The sequence below is a fragment of the Stylophora pistillata genome, chromosome 4 (genome assembly GCF_964205215.1).
Source record: "Stylophora pistillata chromosome 4, jaStyPist1.2, whole genome shotgun sequence".
In the NCBI taxonomy this organism is placed as follows: domain Eukaryota; kingdom Metazoa; phylum Cnidaria; class Anthozoa; order Scleractinia; family Pocilloporidae; genus Stylophora; species Stylophora pistillata.
In genome coordinates, this window is record NC_142522.1 from 18,724,964 (window position 1) to 18,745,052 (window position 20,089).

Below are 20,089 nucleotides of genomic sequence, written 5' to 3' on the forward strand. Positions count from 1 at the left end.
TGCGTGTGCTCCTTTATCCTGGTAGAGAAGTGGCGACTAGTTTCGCCAATATAACGGGAACAGTTACATCCCGCACAAGAAAATTGATAAACTACCATGGATTTTAGAGCATCAGGAGTACGATCTTTAACACTGAACATGTTTTTAATTTTGAAAGAAGTGAAAACTAGTTTGATATTTCGGTCCGATTTACAAAAGCGCTTAGTGAGTTGTCGGAGTTTAAGGTTCGCTATTTTAGAATAATAGCCGACAAAAGGGAGTTTAAAGTAACGTGTATTATTGTCATCAATGTTCCGGCTATTTTCAGAGGAGGACCCGTCAAGATACCGCTTGAAAGTTCTTTCAATAATATGCGAAGGAAAAGAATTACGTTTTAAAGTGTCGGAAAGTTTCTTAAGATCGTTTTGAAGACCGGAAGAGGTGTTGTTGATTTTGTAGATACTGTCAATAAGAGTTTGGATAAGGCCAATTTTGTAGCATGATGGAATAAAACTGAAGAAATTTGTTAGGAGACCAGGGTGGGTTTTTTTATGTAAAACTGAAAAAACACAATCATTCGAAGAGTTGTCGATAAATACATCAAGAAAGGAGAGTTTACCATCATGCTCTTTTTCGAAAGTGAATTTTATGTTGGGGTGCCGTGAATTAATGTAATAAAAAAATGACATCGCATCCTGTTCATTGTGGAAGACACAAAAGGTGTCGTCAACATAACGCCTATAAAGTCGAAGGCGAGTCGAATGGTTAAAATTACTTAGCCATGTTTCCTCGTGGAAACCAAGAAAAAGATTAGCTAGGATGGGTGCTAACGGAGAACCCATCGCTACCCCATCAACTTGATCATAAAATTTTCCATTAAAAAGAAAATGAGTCTCAGCTTTAGCGAATGAAAACAGTTTCTTAAGGTCGGATTTTTTGATCGAAAATTTAGGGTCATGCTTGAAAATAAGATCAACAGCAATATCGATAGTTTCATTTAACGGAATATTGGTAAAAATAGCGTTTGTTGTCACGCTGTAATTAGTACCCGCTTTTTGTATTACATAATACTGAAATATTTTATTCATCTACTTGTCTGTTATATAATTACTGACGTTCATTTACTCACTGATTGAAAATGGCATAAGCATGCCGAAACATGTCTCTAAAAAAAGTTGTATATTTCTTACAAAATTCATTTTATCCTACCAAAATCTCCATTTTAGCCCGCAAAATGCGCCACAAGGCCCGACAAAGTAATGATAATGCATAGTAGAAATCCAACTGGGAGGTTTAGGTCTAATTTAGAGATGTCTGTTCAGCCAGCTTTAAATTATTGGTTTTCAAGAAGAGAGGAATATCTCTAAACACGTCATGAAACAAGATGTTTGTCCAAACCATACCTCTAAACGAAGAACATTGCCGCTTTGTTTTTCTGTCATGCGTCTCACAATTTAGGTCATTCAAGGGACAATTAAATGAGCCTGTAACATAGGAGATATACAAACTTTGTTTTAGCTAAAATGACAATACTATTATTTATTTACTACAGTTTTTATCATATTATCATTTTGTTAATGGGAGGTCTTATACGTGGATGTCCTCCAATAGATCATAAATAAGAACCAATCAAAGTGTCTGAGGTACTTATCTCACCACAAACTGCTGAAAGATGCGAGTTGTCTACACACGAGTTTTCATCCGTTTTACAAGTGGAATACCATGGGATGCAGTTTCCAGCAACACACTGAAACTCAGAACATGTCTTCTCTGGAACGATAAAATATTTCAATCTATATTAGGCAAGCAATCGGCAATTGCACAGTATTCGTTGAGTATTCTATAATTTTGAGTTTCTCGTTAAAAAACATGTTGGATAGAAAATCATTAAAGAAAAAAATGAGTCCTCTACCCTGATTTTAACCTTTGCTTTTTGATTTCTGTCTGGGGCTCTTGAAAAGAAAAAAGCATCTTCCTTTATTCGACGAACAAGCTTAAAATTTACTGTCTTTCATTTTCAAAGTACTATATTTATATAAAAGACAATTTCCACATTATTGAGCCAAGCAGGACGACTTGTTAAGTATACCACCATCAAATTCATTCTGTTCAGCGAGGATTGGATGCGACCTTCAACTTACTCGGAATGTCTGGGGTTCGATTTCTCGTGAGGACGCGATTCAGATTTTTTCTTCGTCCCACGCAAAATTAATATGAATTATTCTCTTTCAAATTTCAAAATGAAATGAATAATTTGCAATATTTTAAGCAATGGCATAACATTTTAAAAAGGTCTAAAAAGGAAAGCTAAGACTATTCGATCACAAAGAGATCGTCTTTCTTCACAATAGTACTCCATTGCTGTTAATCAGTTACATGCATCTGATATTCACTACCGCAGTTTGCCTCATCGGAACCGTCTGGACAATGCTCAACTCCGTCACATAAGTTGTTAACAGGAACGCAATCCCCATTGCCACACTTGAGTTCATTGGAGAGGCAAGCACAGTCTTGCTCGTCCGAGTTGTCAGTGCACGCCATGTCTCCATCACATCGCAGAGATGATGCAACACACTGTCCATTATCGCATGCAAACTCGTCACTGTTACAACTGTAACCTATATCGTTAAAAAAAGAATTGTTTTGTATGTATTCGTGACACTGCCACTTCAGAATATTTGAAAGCAACAATTTACATCACGATGGTTTTCATAATGTGTACTGTGATGCATTTTTGTTTTATCGATTTGAAATAGTTTAACCTTGAAATCGGTGTACATGTATGCTTGTCTCTTATAACTTTTCCTGTCGGCTTTTTTTCATCGGCTTACGCTCAATATTGCCGAACAACTCAATACTAAATCCAGGTATGCCTTAACACCACTTCGGTTGCCACCTAAGATGTTTTGTTCACTTACATGAAGATGTATATTGCTGCAAGAGGACAGAGGTTGGAGGTATAATGTTCGTAAGGAAAAGGTACATTGCCCATAAATAGTGTAATCTTGTTTTTATTATTTTTTTCTAAGTTTTATAACGCTTTTTTTTTGGTCTCACCTGGACAGGAGAAGACTGGGTATACCTCACAGTTATAAGTTGATATTTTCACTTTGTCGATGGCGATGGCAATCTCTTCAACACTGTTAGAGAAGCCTCTGAAGATCAGCTATAGGCCATAATAGAACATTTGGTTATTCCATTACTGTTTACAGTCCTTCTTTTAAAAAAAGCTTTCATTCTTTATTTTGTTACCTTAGAAGTCTGTCTCTCCTTCCAAGGCACTTGACCTGTTGACCAGTTGCCTCCGTGGTAGCCAATGAGACTGTAAAGAAGCACTTCGCTTTCGTCGTGAATCGACTTCAAACTCACGTTGAAACTGGATTTAGATTTACTCTGCATCAAGAAGCTAAATGTCAAACATAATTGGACAGACTCTCCAGCCGAAATCCAGGGCGTTTCGAGTGTGACGAAATTATGAGTGCCACCGGTAAATGCAAAGTCACCTGAAAGGAGAAGGAAACTGGAACAAAAGGAACGCTATAATTCACTTAATTTAATTTATAAGGAGTTGTTTGATTGATGCAAATAGGTGTTTGCGAAGCTCGGAATTAATTCGGGATACAAAGAACTCCCTGAATAAGCGATGCGGAATTAACAAGTAAATCTGTTTAAAGAAGGATTCTCTGCTTGTTAAGACATGGGAAACGAAAGCCGTTTTTGACATAGCTAAGAGATCTTGCACTATTGGGCTTTTTGGACGAAGAGATGCATATTTGTTAACCAATTGGATTATTGTAATATTTTCTGGACTATTCAAAGGGTTATTAAAATTTGTGGAGTACTTTGAGTTACCATAGCTCCAAAATTTTTTGCCTTGTGTCCCGTGTGTTTCAACTGAGATACAGTTTGTTTCCGGCCCATCCATTATGTACTTGATTATCTTTTCATTTTTACGAAATGCTAACAGTGATCTCTAGTCGTTCAGCCCAAAAAATTTGATACTGAGACACAGAAAGAATTCTAAGGTCTGAAGATTTGAAGCATTGCATATTTCAACGGGCCGGCGTAAACCATATGTATGAGTTTATACCTTTTTCAATTGTTCTGTTTGTTTGGCTTGAAAACCTCCACTTCCCTTCAGTTTTTCCATCACCATTTTTCCAGTTCGGGCAGAGTCCTAATAGGTTATCAAAACTGCACTCCTCAATAACAGATTCTGAAAAAATCGAGCAAGAAAACTGAATTTTGTAATCCATATCCATAATCCAAGGTGAAGTGGTCATTACTCTGTAAAGAAATTTCAAATGAGAGCAATTGAAGGAACGAGTTCATGATAAGAGACATGTTTGAGTGTTGTAAGTCTAGAACACTTGTGTTATTGTACTGTTACGGATGCTATATGAAGAACATTTGCGTTATTGTACTGTTACGGATGCTATATGAAGAACACTTGTGTTATTGTACTGTTACGGATGCTATATGAAGAACACTTGTGTTATTGTACTGTTACGGATGCTATATGAAGAACACTTGTGTTATTGTACTGTTACGGATGCTATATGAAGAACACTTGTGTTATTGTACTGTTACGGATGCTATATGAAGTGAGTAGGGATTGTCCTGAACTAAGCTAGCTATTGTTCTGTTTGTTTGCGTATCTTATTCATCTGCGATATCTTATGCATCATTTCTATTTTGTCCTTACCGTTAACAGTTATGTATCCCAAGTGTCGTCTTCTGACCAACGTTTCATTAATGAAAGAGTAATGGACCTTGCGAAAATGCAACAAATGTATATAAGAAGCTGAATTAGGTGCGCCTTTCTGATTGGTTCTTACTCATGATCTATTGGAGGACAGACGCTTAGATGACGTCATCATTTCTAGCTTCTTTAATTTGTTATGTGAAACAAATACATCAATGGATCACTAGGCTACGCATCGTGTGTCAATTTTGTTTGTTGTAACAACATTTTGCCTTTATCTCTTCACGCAAACGGCAACATTGGATCTATTTGTTAAGTTCATCAGAGAGTAAGCTTTGTACCTGTTTGCTAAGTATTGATAGAGGACAATTTAACCAAGCTTTGTGAAGCTTACCTTCGCACCATACCGTCCAGGGTGTACTGAAGCAGTTACGTTGAAGTCGAAGTGTTTTTCCACACATGTCATCTTTAGCGAGTTGTCCACAGTATGATTCTGTCCAAATAGGTTAATTCCCAGTGTCATTGTACTATTAGGACACCACATACCAAGACAGCAAAGTTTGTATATTGCTTTGAAAAAGAAACAATAACAATTGAGAAAAAGTTGGTGAAAATTTCGCATGTTCCTTCCGCTAGAAGCAGCACTTTTACAGTAACAGACCTCACAGAACCATTAACACAGCAAAACAACGATCTTTTCAGGTGGACTGCGATGTTATCAATTGTAGAAAAAAGGTATAAAAAAAGATTCCTCATTGAGAATGAGGAACCCCCTAAAACTGCCTTGCTCTCAACGTGCGGCTTCGTAGTGCCCAAGAAGTATCTTGGAAGTACCGGCTCGAATTCCGTCGACGTTTAATTTTTCCAAGCCTTGTTTCTGCCATTACTTAACTATGGATCATTGCTTCGCTCGATTTTCACCTGGATGTCAAATAATTATATTTCATTAAAAGTTAGAACCATTTAGCAGCTTGTTGTATTTGTGGGAGCAGCGGTGGAAGGGTAATTACATGTACATGCATTGCTTTCGAGGTCAAAGTCATATGAATGGAAACGTAGACTAAAGTTAAGAATTGATTCTGACATGGCTCCAGTAATAGGCTCAAGACATACTGCAAGTTAGCCGAGTTACCAACCTGAAATCTGTAAACTCGAGCCAAAAGTTACTGTGATGTCTTTAATGTTCTGCTTGACTCTGAACATTAGCTCCCTTTTACCTTTAGCACCGGACAGGATAAGGAAATGACAATCATAACAAGTTTAATTTCTTTGTATATTAAATAAATGGCCGTTGTGCTACATTCTTTTAAGGAAGCCATGACTTGCACAATTGTCTCTATTGATGCCGTTTAAAAATTTGTAAGAGAATGTCAAAATACGTTAACAAAATGTAGCAACGAAGGTGCCGATCGAGAACGATCAATCAATTCTTAATGATAGAACGAGTAGTCAAACGTTCTTAAATATATGTAAACACGATGGAGGATAACCACACTTAACCTCTGGATTTGCTCTTTTTCGGGGAGGGGGGGAGAGGAGGAAGAGGCGTGAGATCCCTACCTGCCTTTCCCCAATGCTAGCTGAGTTTAAAGTTTTTTTTATTATAAGCATCACTGTGTAGCATGTATTCTAGTCAGAGGAAATGTTTGGAGAACCTGGTAGGGTCCACGTCGTATGGTTTCCAGCCAGAGGCCTTTCGAAAAGGGCCGTTTCGTTGTGAAGACTCCATCCCACAGACAGATGCCCTCGTCTGTACGACTCTTTTGAGAAACCCTCCAGGAGGTAAAACATGCTGCTACCGAGATATATCTCATTTGATTTTTGCCTTGCAGTCCTAAATAGGTATCAAGATGAGCTCAATAAATTCTGAAGATTTTATCATTACTATTAATGTCAATCGAGAAAAGACTAAAGGAAACTGAGAAATTTCGAATAATCCGTATGAAAAGGGAAAGGAAGACAGATGGAAAACCGAATGAGAGAATTGTTCGCTCAAAGAAAAACTAATAATAGAAATTTCCCGTACTGAGGCCAGTCAGAAGAGTAGTTCAATGTAATATGGGCATTTGTTTTCTGCAAAAATCAGTGGAGCGAGTGGACCATTTGGTTAGGAATAGGAATGATACGGCAAACTTTTTTTTCTTACCCATCCCATATTAGATTTTCCGTTCTTGATGTTAACTTGGCGAGAAATTCCCCATCATTGTCTCTGTCATGTTCATCTTGCAGTGTTGGTTCATATGTTTTTGTGAGCCATAGTTCGCATTCATCTTCACATGTTATGTAGAAAGTGTAATTTCCACTAACTCTTGGCTAGAATATAAAAATTCAAAAGCGTAGATGGAACAGCAGATGTTACTTGTAATGGGTGAAAGTGGAGTTTCATTATTGCCGCAGAAGCGCAGAGGAAATCTTAGCTGTAACCGATTGCGTAATTTGCAAGATACTTTTGCCGAAAAAAAACCATAAAACCATTGGTTCGTGGGGGAAATGGAATGAGTGCCAGGCACCCAAACTCAAATGCTACCGAAAGAGTATAAGCTTGTTAAGTCTATGTCACATGGGTTACTATAGTAGTCTCTGGACGCAAAGAGTGATACTTTTGAGGGATTTATACAAGCATACCGCACCTGAATATATGTGGACATCCGCTGCACATATTTGGTGGAAAAGTTCGGAGCAACGTGAAAAGTTTGTAGCACTGACAATGTGTCAGCGGCCTGCTTGAATACCGGATGATACCTCAGTATAGGATCATCTTGTGTACTAATACCCTCGAACCAAACCTCCCTCAAAATTCCAGCAGACTCAAGAGAAGTTTCTGAAAAAAATTGCAGTCAAAAATGTTTCTAAATATTTTTCCTCTTATGAGTTATCCTGAGCTGTATGGTAAAGAGATGAGGTTAATGAGGTTGTACGGCACATACCTTTGCGGTTGTCGTTTAAACGAGAAGGAGTGACTGTTCAGTGGAAAGCGTACTTGCTAGCAAGATATAAAATTCTCAGCTTTTAAAAAAACTTACCAAATGCAAAAACTCTAACTTCACAAAGCTCAAACTTGAGGTTTTCTGTTGTCACGCTTGCTCTTACAAAACGACCATTGGCTGGAGGGCTACAGCGAAACACACGGAAATGTTTTCTTAGGGAAGGACTGGCCTCTGTGCATGAACGATCCACAGGATGATTTCTACTAGTTTCAATTTCGATGTCCACAGACACGTTTCGAAAACTCTTTAAGCCAAGAAAGACGTGCACAGTATGTATGAAGAAGGTTTTGGATAAATCCACTCGGAGCCAATCGTTGACTGCCTGGGAACCAAACGAGATAAATAATTGTCTCAGCTTTCTTATCCGGTTTCTGTAGAATAGCGACCAGGATTATTGCCACTCCCCCTGGATGGGATTCCAGCCCATCGTAGGTCCCCGTCCCCCACCCACACCGTGCAGCATTTCGTCGGGCATCACTGACTGTTGGTTGTTCCTCTGGGGTGGAGAGGAGCACTGTGAGAACAAAGTGTCTTGTTCAAGAACGCAACGCAGTAACCCTGCTAGGTCTCCACCCTGGACCTCTTGTCTGTGAGATTATACCAAATGCAGGTGAACAAAATTCAAATGACCGACCCAGTTTCCTCCGTTTAAGATGACTGGAAAGGCCGTCAGACCGTAATTAGCCGTAAGTAGGCGTAGCCTATTCTTGGCATAAAGGATGAGAAAGTGAAACAAAAACAACCTGGACTCATTTTACCATTTTTTATATTTTTTTCCCTAGAAACAATTAAGTTATACACATCAAATGCTTATCACGCCGATGATGAGAATTTCATTTCCCAAAGTTTTTATAAGCTAACGGAATGGTAGGTTTTACCTCATTAAACACCATGCATGTGTTGAACACTCCATCAACTGCATACATTGCATCAGCTTGTTCTGTTGGCTTAGACTGTTCTACAGTCATGTGCAGTGCAACATTGTTTGTTTTGACTGGAATTGAAATAAATGAGGGAGGATGAAAGGAAAATAAAAACAGAAAAAAAGATATGAGAAGATTAGTGTTAATCCTTCTTCGTTTCCCAACATGAGAAAATGAAAAGATGTCCCTATGTGCTTGGGTTTGTTTTATTTAATTGTGCAAAGCTCTTTGAAAGATCTTTGAACGATATTAGTGTCAAGAGAGCCTTTTGTTGTCTCATACTTGTCTACCGAATGATCCCTACGCAAAGCTCGTCACTTAAAATTTCTAATTTACTTTCCTTTTGCATCAACAGATCTCGTAACCCCTCAACTTAACCTGACTAGAACCTTATCTATCCTAACAATATCACCCCTGAACTACACATTAAGGTCACGAGAATAAAGGAAATGGCCATTAACTAAAGATGTTCTCGATTGTCAAACAAATTTTGCTTGTCAGCACCTTAGGAAATGTATAGAGAACAGTATGGAGAATGTGCGTACTGGTATTAGGGTGTAAATAGTTAACATCGAGAAATAATTGAAGTCTATACTCCCTTCTTGACGGGCCCCTTCCCGATTTTCTGCCATGCAAACAGCTTTTAAAGTTAAAGATGTGGCATATAGCAGCAGTACCTGACGGCGGTCCACAGACAACTCCCGAGTCTTCCAAATGGGCACAGTTTTTCACTCCCAGATCTGCCCTTTTGCAATACAACAATGAACTCTCATTTCCAAAGCATTGAACATCATCCATCCATATTGGACCTTTGCCACTCCCAAATGATCGTCCCTTTGTTGCTGCAGTAGCCTGAGGAAGTCCTAGCATGTTGCACACGACATTTGCGTCTTCAATGCTCCAGTAATCGTCGCATACAGTTCCCCAGACTCCATTGACGGAAATTTCTACTCGGCCTTCACTTGGTGAGCTGCCATCCATCAGTCGAACCTCAAAAGCTAAGATAAATTATGAATAACCATTCTTGCTTTAAGGATTCCCCTACCTTCTCACTTTCCTTATTTCCCATATTAGACTCAATACAGTCTCTCTTTCTTTTTGTATTTCCGATTTTCTTTAAAAACTTTCATAGGTCTTTCTACTTATAAGTTCTTTTTTATCGGTACCTCCTTTTATGCCATTGTGGTAGAATCACGGGTGGAAGAAGGTGATAACTTATAACGTTAAGAGGGGCTTTAGGGCATATACACGGATGCAAAGGCAGCCGGCTTTCGTCAAATTTCTTATCATAAATCTCGTTTTAAGAGTTCACGTCCGATTTATTCGGACACAAAACTATCATATTATGGTTCCAATGCATACTTCTATGATTCAACCTCTTCCATGAGCTTGGGATACCTGCCACTGAAGTAATTTCAATCCCCACATTAAATCCCTTCCCCTTTCGCGATTCGTCCTTAAGGGATACTTACAAGTAATATTTCCGCAGATCACTCCAGCGTCTTCATGATGTCCACACTGGCTCGAAGCACCCAGACCCAAATGCCTACAATCGATGATTGACGTCTCATTTCCGGTGCATTTTACCTTGTCCAACCATATTTTTCCAGTCCCTTGTCCGAAGCTGGAGTCTCCGGGAGCTGCACTCGCGTTGGGAAGACCAAGCATTTTGCAGGCGACAGTTGCACTGTCTAAACGCCATTTATCATCGCAAATCGATCCCCAGATCCCGTTCACTCCGATTTCTACTCTTCCTTGCATCAAAGAACTACCTCCTACCAAGCGAATTTCAACTGGATCGAAATAATAGACTCATTTTGATGTTCATGTTAACCGATTTGACCCATTCCGGATCATGCAAATTACGCCGAAACGACAGGCAAACATTGAGTTAGCTTTGTTTCGCCAGTGTAAAGAGGACATTCCTTTCCTTTCCCTACCATTTTGGCCACTTTTTGAAGAGGCCTTAAAAGAGGCAAAACTATGATAACAGCTATGAATTTTCCCTTATTTTGTCCATTCGCAGCATTTGAGTTACCAAAAAAAATCAAATGCTTTTCTATTATTTAAAACGAGCTTAACATCAAAATTCACATACAATATATATATATATATATATATATATATATATTAAGTATAATTTCAGAGCTGAGCAAAGAGTTTCTAGCAATCTGATTAGTCGAGCAGTTCCTTATATGACGCTATATAAACCGCTCCACGCAGTTTATATGAAATGTTAAAATAAAATGTTAATAATGTTACTAAAGTGTTTTGATTTTAGAAATTTCTCTGTTGTTCAGGTCTGAAGTTATACTAAAACAATTATTCGCCTCAGGTTCGGTGAATATTGTCGAATAATCCCCTCGACTTCGTCTCTGGGATTATTTGACGATATTCACCGAACCTGAGGCGAATAATTGTTTAATATATATGTACACGAGAGAAAATACTACTTGAAGAATAGCTAATTACCACCGAACATCACACTCGACTATTATGGCTGGTCGTTCAACATGGATTCTATTGTAAGGAGGCACAATCAGAAAACCCTTAAACCCCCCTCGACCAGCCAAGACCGCAAGTGCAACTGCAGAGTAAAACAAGCCTGTCCCTTACAGAACAACTGCCTCGCTTCCTCCTTAATTTACAAGGCTTAAGTCACCACAAACAAAGACCAAACGGGCAAAAACTACATCGGTCTAACAGAAAATTCTTTTAAACAAAGATACACGCAGCATTCCCTCTCATTCCGAAAGAAAGCCTACGCTACCAACACCGAGCCATCCAAATACATTTGGGAACTTAAGAGCACCAACACTCCCTACTCCATTCATTGGTCGACAATCCTCAAAGCCGCATCTTACAAAGGAAATTCAAGAACATGCAACCTCTGCCTTGCCGAAAAATTCCTCATTATCACCGCGGACAAATCCACTTCATTAAACAAACGATCAGAACTAATTTCCAGGTGCCGCCACGAAAACAAGTTCTACTTGCGAAACCAATAGAAACAGTCCTTTTGTCTTCTTAATTACTTCCTATTATTTTAACTATAATTTCTATTTATAAATTGACTTTATAGCACGGTATGTTTTCCATCGATAATAAACCGTCTGACGATCGCAGCGCAAGCTGCGTGAAACTCAGAGTAATGGTGAAACGATCTTCCTGTCATTAATTTATAACCGCTATTGAAACGCTCTGCAACCCACATCGAGCACTTTTTCACAGCCACGACTTCTCCCAGTCTGTTTATATATATATATATATATATATATATATAGATATCAGCAGTATATTGTATGTATACGAGTTGTTAAGAGAGATAACACTATGCAGCGGATAAATCGTTACCCAGTCGATAATTGGTAACAAGACGTACTACCCTATCCACCAGATAGAGATTTATCCAGCAGATACTGCTATCCATCCTTCGAACAATCGGGGCCAGGTTTGTCTGACTGATTTTTTGGAGTCTAAAACCAATTTTTTATCAAAGTGTAAGTTATTTATTAAGTAATTTTATATACTATTAAAATCTTACTTCTCACACAGGACGAAAGAGTGCCAGACCAGACTCCTGATTCCAAGCATTTTCTTGTAGAGGAGCCAGTTCGATGATACCCTGAAGTGCATGATATGTTACAATCACTTCCCACTAGACTTCCAGCAGAACATTTTGCAGTTCCGTTTTGAGGAATTGGAATTGCCGAGCAGGAAGAAACTGTTAAGAGGACAAGGAGATTTAAATGAGAGCATTCAAACGCAGAACGATAGAGGCTGAGAGTAAAATTAAACTTTCATATGACCATCTTTTCCCGACTTAAAAACAAAAATGGCGAAGAATATTTTTTTACACCTGGAGCATTTAGTTTCACTTTGGCTTACAAAAGTTATTGAGAAAACACTGACAATTTCGATTTTTGCTGCTTGTTGAAAAACCTTTCCGTTTTTTTGTGTTTGGTTTTTTTCTTTCTCTTTATAGTACATATCAGGGAGATGGAAATGCCAGTTCCCCTCCCCTAAAAAAGAGAAACAAAACAAACAAAAAAATGGTAACTATAATACACGGTGACACTGTAAGTTACGTCGTACCATTACAAACATCTGTCACAGATACATCGTCCAATGAAAGATCTCCTTGGTCCCCAGTGCCCAGTCTCCCTTCAAACGTTAGCTGAAACATATTTTTGTACCTCTCAGAAAGAGGATGATCTGGCTACAACTCGGGCATTACGTGCAGGGTAAGTAAGGGTTACACAAAATTTTCTCTGAAACCAAAGTTAATTTTTAGCGTTTAAAATGAAGTGGCATATAAATGTAAACGCCTCGGGTTCTCTCTAAATGTTCTTACATTGGATTTTTCAGAAGCTAAACCAATTAAGTTGCTATTTCAATACAACTCATGACTTTTCCAAATTCTGTATTTAGCACCCCTAATCAGTCAGTAGTTTTCTCTATACGTACCACAGTTATCAATTCCAAGTGTTTGCAAATGATGTTCGTTTTCTTTTCTTGGAATAGTAAAAAAAAGCAGCACTATCTGAACTCTAGAAATCCCTTTTTGCCATTACCTTGCTTTCTGATCCATTTATGACTACTTGAGCTTGTATCCAATCTGATCCTTGCTCTCCACTTATTTCAAACACAGCTCTGTCATCAACTAGTAACCGTAAGCCACCCACGGCAGCTCCATGCATGTGATAGAAGAACGAGACACAAAAAGCACCAGAGAAAGACGGTGAAATAATCTGAGCAATGTCATTTTTCTTCCTTGGATAGTCAGCTTCGGTGTAAAGGTATTTCCCTGTTGAAAAAGAAAAAAACTTAAGCACGTAGCGTAGAACGGAGTTTTAGGAAATCTTTCTCATTTGATGGTCAAAGGTTTAGATGCATGACTCTTGTTAAATTGATCGTGATCGTTCATGCCACCCTCGCGACTTATCAGGTGCAACACCAAAACCATCCGCAACTTTACCCCTTTTAAGCTGTTTTGTCGGTTAAACACGGTTTATATTGTTTTCTCCATAGAAGGTGCTTAAATCTATGATGATCTTATCGAATGTCGGACATTAATGATACAACTAAGTTACGAGTTGAATCATAGTATGGAAAGCTTACTTTTTCAGTCCTCTGTTTCTGATTTTCATTCAGTTAAACCCGCGCTCGCTAGCGATTCGCTGTTGTGCATACTTTAGTACTACTCTATCGCCATTCAATCACGCTCTATCTATTCCTAAATATACCTCCCCCGGTCGTGTGATCTCCATTCCTTGGCCCAGTATCTTCAGTAGGAGTCAGCCCAGACTGCAGAGTCCAATCAAAGTTGTCTTTTGAAGACTGTTGCCAACCACATAAGCTGGCGTCAAATGAGCACGCAATACCTTTGAAGTAAAAGTTCAGGAAATCTTAAATGAAGATGTAAATGGTATCCAAACTAAGGGAAAGCGCGTGCAAATATGTGTGTTAAAGTTTAAATCAAACGAGTGACTTTAAATGTTCATTCCACGTCTTATTTTTCAAAAGTCAAGCTGAGCTCCATGAGAAGAAAATATGGTAACCCACTGGTGTCCAAGCCGGAGAAACAACATCGTCCTTTCCCTCTCGATTTAAATAATAACTTTTGATCTGCAGACGAAAATCGATCAAAACCTGCTTCGTTCTGGCGGGCATGATTACTTAGTTTTCCTTTACTTGTACGTGCCGAGGCCAAGAGGGCTGAATTTCATGCAAATAAAAAAAGAACACTGTTTGGGCCCGTTTCGCATGTAAGATGTCTACGCAAAAGAATACTAGAAACCAAAAACAAAATTAAACACTCAAAAAAGTTAATTCATTAAGTCAAGGCATAAAAGGAATTCTAAATTCTCCGCGGAAATGCCTCCTGACCTCAGAGGGGAAATACCCAAGACCCGTTTTAAATTGATTTTCTACGTAGATTTGTAAAAATGGTTTGAATAAGTCATTAATTTTTCAAAATCCTGAACTGAATTGCTATATGGCTAAAGCAAGATAACTCTATTGCATGGCAAAAAAAAAGAAAAAAAAAAAAGAGAAAGAAAAGAAAAAAGGAAAAGCAAGCAATCTAAAATTTACCTATTTGAAATAAAAACTTTTTAAAATGACTTCGAGCTTTCTATTCTAATATTAGCTATGCTTAAACCAACTATTTTTCGTTAATTCTGAATTTCGAAAGAATTCCGACGAGATTTATTCGCAGTTGAATCAAGGATAATTTACTGCGGCAAAAAAGAAACCTGCAGCATATACGATTGATGAAACGTACGAAATTTGATGGTTTAAAATGAAGAACGTGACAGATTTGAAGACTAGTACTGTCAATTAATTACCATGTAAAGGATACAATGAAATATATGAAGTTCATATATTTTGAACTGCGTTATTAGATACGTATGATGCACGATCCTCGCAGTAGATAGCGCTATTTAAGCAATAGCGAAAATCAGACCTGAAAAAAATCAGGCCTGTACGGGATTCGAACCACTGACCTCTCCGATACTAGTGCAGCGCTCTACCAATTGAGCTAACAAGCCAACTGGGAGCAGGCCGTTATGTTGATTAAAGGTTTTATATCGTCAAAATATGCCCAGTTAAAGATAGTTATAAAGTTTTGATGAGAGATTTGCTTTGACTGAAAAACTGAGCTTAGTCCAGGTGCAGATGCACGATGGTTGACACAATTTAAACCAAAGGAATATATTACTAATTTGAATAGAGCCACGAATAGTGGATGTTTTCATAGTTAGTGGTGTCTTTTGAAAAGCTTTTTTAAGCCAAAAAAAACCTCCGTAATCTAAATGGAGGTAAGATGGAGTAAGTGGCATCGAAGTAGGTTGTCCAGGCTACAATGCATACCTAACTTGATACTCTTCCTTTGCCAATAAAAAGAACAAACAGAAAAAAAAACATGACAAACACTAAAGGCTACTAACTTTCCCTTGTGCTTGCTTGGATATCTTGCGGGCCTCTCCATAATGAAAGACACACGCAGAGGTAGTTAAAACCGTAGTGATACATCAACTTGTGATGAGACTTGGTAGTAACTCTTTTCTGCATCAAACTGTCTTTTGTCCCTGAAGAATTGAAAGATGTATATTGCTGTAGACAACTTATATACTGTGCAACGAACAAATGTTCTCATTATGATGACACTTCTATGGACTTGTTTGAGGTAACACTTGAACTTTTTAAAAGGTATAACCAATTAAAAATTAATAAGCCTTGTCGAATACGTTACAGACGTTTTTCATACCTTAAAAAAAGTTAAGAAACAGGTCGCATCAGGTTCCTTCTGATACCTGAAGTTTGATTAACTATCGTGCCACATCATGCAAAACTGAAATGTGCTGAATGAATATTCATCAAAAACTAATTATAGATATCTGTTAAAAGTATTATTATGGAGATTTCGTACACCCGCAGACACGCCGAGCAGTATAACAACAGCATGAAAAATTCTTTAATATTTAGGTTTTTTTCGTGTCTTTTGTAATTTGGCCACATCGTCAGACTTATTCCCTCGCTATTCAATTTTCTCTCCATGTTTTCAGCATTAAAAATGAAGTGTTTTTAAAAGAATCATCATACAAAACTGACAGCGTAAAGTCATATTGAAGCAGAGAACCTCACCCTTGACATGCACCTGTAGCACTTCAAATTATGAAATTATTGAAAATTCGTATTGCAAAAACGAACCTCAAAATGATCTGAAGCCTTATTTGGCTTGTTTTCCAGCCCATAACTACACCACTCTGTGAAAACTTAGCTAAAGAATTATTCAAAACGGTTAACGAGTCTGGTTAAGATTGTGAAGAAATCAAAGTGAACTGGAATCAAAATGAACATTTTAATAACTCTGTGAGCTAGCTTTTTTTTGTTTTGTTTTGTTTTTTTTCAAAAGATTTGTTAAAAGGCGACTTTAAATCAACCTAACCACGCACACGGCAATTATAAATGACATTTATTTACTTGGCGCACATTTGTTAAAGGGGCACGTTTGATATCTTGATATATGGAATAGTTTTCACATAAAATTGTTGTAGTATACTAGAAAATGGTTTTAAAAACATTGTTACTGAGTCGGTAGAAAACCACTCAAGGGGTGTGATAAATACAACTTAGAGAGTATCAAAGCTGAATGTTTTTCCTGAATCATTTTAGCGGGCCAAAATCCTACGTTCTCTCATTAGTTGATGGCGTGCTCGCAGTCGGTCTTACTTTACGACATAGAGCACAGACCGGTTATTTCAGGCACTTAATGATCCGGTTTTCACATGTTGAACTCCGTTTTGCCGATGATTTTTAGTGAGTTTGTTCTGCTTTTACCGATTTGCACTCTTCCATCAAGGATTCATATTTGCAATGTTTGCAATTTACCCTGCATGGCATTGAGACAGACCATCTGGACTTATATTTAAATTTCTTGCTATTATTTTCAACGTTCTTTTTTACCGAAACAAACGAGTTCTCAGTTCTCTATTCTCAATATTTGTGGATATGTGATGATTATATGTGGGTGAAACTTCTTCGCCACCGGATATTGTGAATTAATCATCCTCAGTTTTGCACTTTTCCATTAACGTCGTGAAACCACACCAATGTATTTCGTCATGATTTTTTTATTTTAGTCATTAACCTCATAAAAACTTTCTGTGTTCTCTCGTTTTAAAATACAAGGCATAAATATTGACGTGGTATAGAATAGGATGTTGTTGGACACTTGCCTATTTTTATAAATGATCGTTTTCCAAGCTTAAAAGTCTGGCGTCAAATATCATACTCAGTAATGGTGAATTTGTAGATGTCTTGCTTTCGACTTAGAATGGATCAGGAGGTAAAGGACAATTATCTGGCTAAGCGCTCCAGCTAAGAAGAAATTACTTCTCATTACACCATAGCCGCAATTTTGTTGTAGTGTGTCACTTTACCCATCCTTAAATATAATTTTGCATGTTTTATTTTTTGTTTTCATCGATCATCTAGTCCTTTGTCAAAAAAATATATTTTCCAGCGCCGGTAAATGGCTATGAAAATGTGAACGTTGATTTTTAAAGCATCCATTGATCAATAATTTACATGTTAGGTTTTGCTTTCGAAAATTTTCAGAATGCAAGTGATTTACCTCAAAAAGAAACCCAGTTTCTGGACTTGTTGGTTCCGTTTTCTACGTTCAAAATTTCGATGAGTCAAATGCTCCGCAACAGAGGGCAACAGAAGTAATATTGATGCATAAATTAGCCATTAAAAATGGGCATCCGCGCATCAACGTACTAACAAGTAGCAAAGGAAATTAAGAAACTCGAAATTTACGTCCACCTTGAGATAAAGGCCGGTTCCTTAAGAGGAAGCAGTCGATAATTTCGACATGTTGCCCCTTTCAGACTTTATTTTTATTTTGAGGGTTTACCTTCTGTATAACCAAGTACTGTTAAAGAGATGTATACCTCATAAAAAATGTCCTCCTCCGCATGATGGCTAATGTGCAAGCTCAGTCTCTATTTACCTAGCATTGTGTTTTTCACCTCTAGTCACTGGCATAATGTCACGCATCTAAAGAGACAGTTTGACTAACAATTGCTCCTAAAAAAATAAGTTCATTTGAAATATTCCCGAATGAAATCGAACACGATTAGACTTTCCCTAAACACAGATCGCTGCATCTACTCCACCATGTGTTTCGTTAAGGAAAACTTAATTGGGTGTCATTTAAATGCGTGAATAAAGGAGAGTCTTGTCAAAATGAACGTTCTGGGGAAGAATTTATTTGAAACCCTTGACAATTTCCTAGTGTCCTCTTCATTTCATCTACAAAGGCAAACTTCATCTATTAAAAGTTTCTCTTTGTTATTCCTCGATTTCAAAAGTTGAAACGTCGTTGTTTGGACAAGAGGACTTTTAAAGTAAAAGCACTTCATATTTTTTCTTTTACACGGCAAAGGAAAACCTTTCAGAGGAAAATCTGCCAGTGTAATGAACCTTCGAACTGTGCTAAAGTGGCGTCACCTCGAAAAGCTGTCATTTTTCGAAATTACATCTCGAAAAAGGATTTAGAGTTAAACAATTGTCGAAATGAATTCTGCATTCAACTTCTTTCCTTTTCAATTTGACTTTAGCTTGACTGGATAAATACTTATTCAATATGAAAGCTCTTCCCTTATATGCATATTGGATTTAGTTGACTTAAATCCCTCACTGTGGGTAAATATTTGTTATACTGCTCATATTTTATTTTTTTAACTTTAGTCGTCCATCATAAGAAAGGAAAAATTTTGTGAAGATGAGACAGATCTGTGGCAAACCGCCTAGCAAGCAATCATAAAAGAATATTCCGCCCCTATCAAAATACACATGCGCAATTGATTACAAAATCTGCTAATAGTACTTATTTTCTTTTTCAAATGAAGCTTGAAACAATACAGCTTTTCATTTCCCGGAGTTAATTCTTCCCTTCGTGTAAACAAGCTTCCTGAATCGTTCAGAGCCGTAAACTGAGTGGGCAAACGAGATCTGATTAAAGCCCTGACTTTACCATTCTGCCACCAACTGAAAAATCATTCTTTTATGAGCCTTCTGAGAGTGCTCCAAATAAGGCCACAAAACCTCTAATTCTGCCGCGACGCGAAGCGAGACGGAAAAATTATCCGTCTTTAAATTACTCGCCATTCACGAATATCAACTTTAAGTGCAACACCGGGTGTTAAGTCAAAGTGTTCTTCCTTGGGCTATCAGCAAACTCCTATATCTTTATCTCTCAGCACTTTTGGGTAAGAAACTATTACGAACCGGCTATGAAGTTCTCTTAGTGTCTGATTTGAATTGTTGAGACTGCTCACGAGTTCTCTTTATAAAGATGATAATGGGGAAAACTTTCTTCAAGCTCGTTCAAATTCAGCTCGACAAATGTCAAAGCTATAACCAGCTGGTGATTAAAACTTTAGAAGGGAAGGTGACTTTATTTGAAAGTGCAGGAGAAAGAATTTTTTCTCGAATTCTGCTCTGACCTTAAGTTGAACTCAGTCCAATCAAGTGAGAACACAAAGCTGTTCGTGTAAGCATTATAACTTGAAGAAATTTTAGCGAGCAGAAAAATACAAAAACGAATCGATTGTTGTGACACCTGGAAGCAGTTCAGTTGCTGTTATGTTTCATAGATGTCCATTTTTCTAAATTAAATTAGAATTTATAAGAAAAATTGTCATAATACAAAAAAAAAATGGAAAAACAGTTTTAATACAAAAACTCGTTTGATGTTTTGTCTTTAAGCTGCCCCTCCGGCGGTGCAATTCCTTTTCTGCCGTGGTCTTGAAATTTTCAAAACTGGACAATAAAGATCGTGTGCATGAAAAAGAAATTTGTCTGGAGTATGAAATTTTATCATTCGGTAAATAACCGTAACGATAAAACTGAAATGAGAGCGTTATCAATGCGAAATGCAATCGTATAGTCAGGGAATTTTCTGCCACATTTATTGGAAA

At 37.7% G+C, this 20,089-nt stretch overlaps 1 protein-coding gene across 5 annotated transcripts in view; it reads right to left on the reverse strand.

The window, feature by feature from the left end:
* The window catches only part of LOC111344033 (uncharacterized), a 47,593-nt gene that overhangs the window by 23,597 nt on the left and 3,907 nt on the right, over window positions 1-20,089 (reverse strand). For all 5 annotated transcript variants that reach the window (XM_088755950.1, XM_088755951.1, XM_088755953.1 and 2 more), the window contains exons 2-22: window positions 15,548-15,688; window positions 13,841-13,978; window positions 13,169-13,401; window positions 12,690-12,771; window positions 12,139-12,318; window positions 10,067-10,387; window positions 9,272-9,592; window positions 8,550-8,665; window positions 7,708-7,993; window positions 7,315-7,505; window positions 6,831-6,997; window positions 6,340-6,518; window positions 5,821-5,901; window positions 5,079-5,254; window positions 4,685-4,751; window positions 4,070-4,195; window positions 3,232-3,482; window positions 3,037-3,145; window positions 2,376-2,597; window positions 1,636-1,749; window positions 1,383-1,463 (exon numbers count right to left, since the gene is read on the reverse strand). In XM_088755950.1, coding sequence (XP_088612076.1) covers window positions 1,383-1,463; window positions 1,636-1,749; window positions 2,376-2,597; window positions 3,037-3,145; window positions 3,232-3,482; window positions 4,070-4,195; window positions 4,685-4,751; window positions 5,079-5,254; window positions 5,821-5,901; window positions 6,340-6,518; window positions 6,831-6,997; window positions 7,315-7,505; window positions 7,708-7,993; window positions 8,550-8,665; window positions 9,272-9,592; window positions 10,067-10,387; window positions 12,139-12,318; window positions 12,690-12,771; window positions 13,169-13,401; window positions 13,841-13,978; window positions 15,548-15,671 — 3,565 coding nt within the window. In that variant the 5' untranslated portion in view covers window positions 15,672-15,688. The remainder of the gene's footprint in view (window positions 1-1,382; window positions 1,464-1,635; window positions 1,750-2,375; window positions 2,598-3,036; window positions 3,146-3,231; window positions 3,483-4,069; window positions 4,196-4,684; window positions 4,752-5,078; window positions 5,255-5,820; window positions 5,902-6,339; window positions 6,519-6,830; window positions 6,998-7,314; window positions 7,506-7,707; window positions 7,994-8,549; window positions 8,666-9,271; window positions 9,593-10,066; window positions 10,388-12,138; window positions 12,319-12,689; window positions 12,772-13,168; window positions 13,402-13,840; window positions 13,979-15,547; window positions 15,689-20,089) is intronic.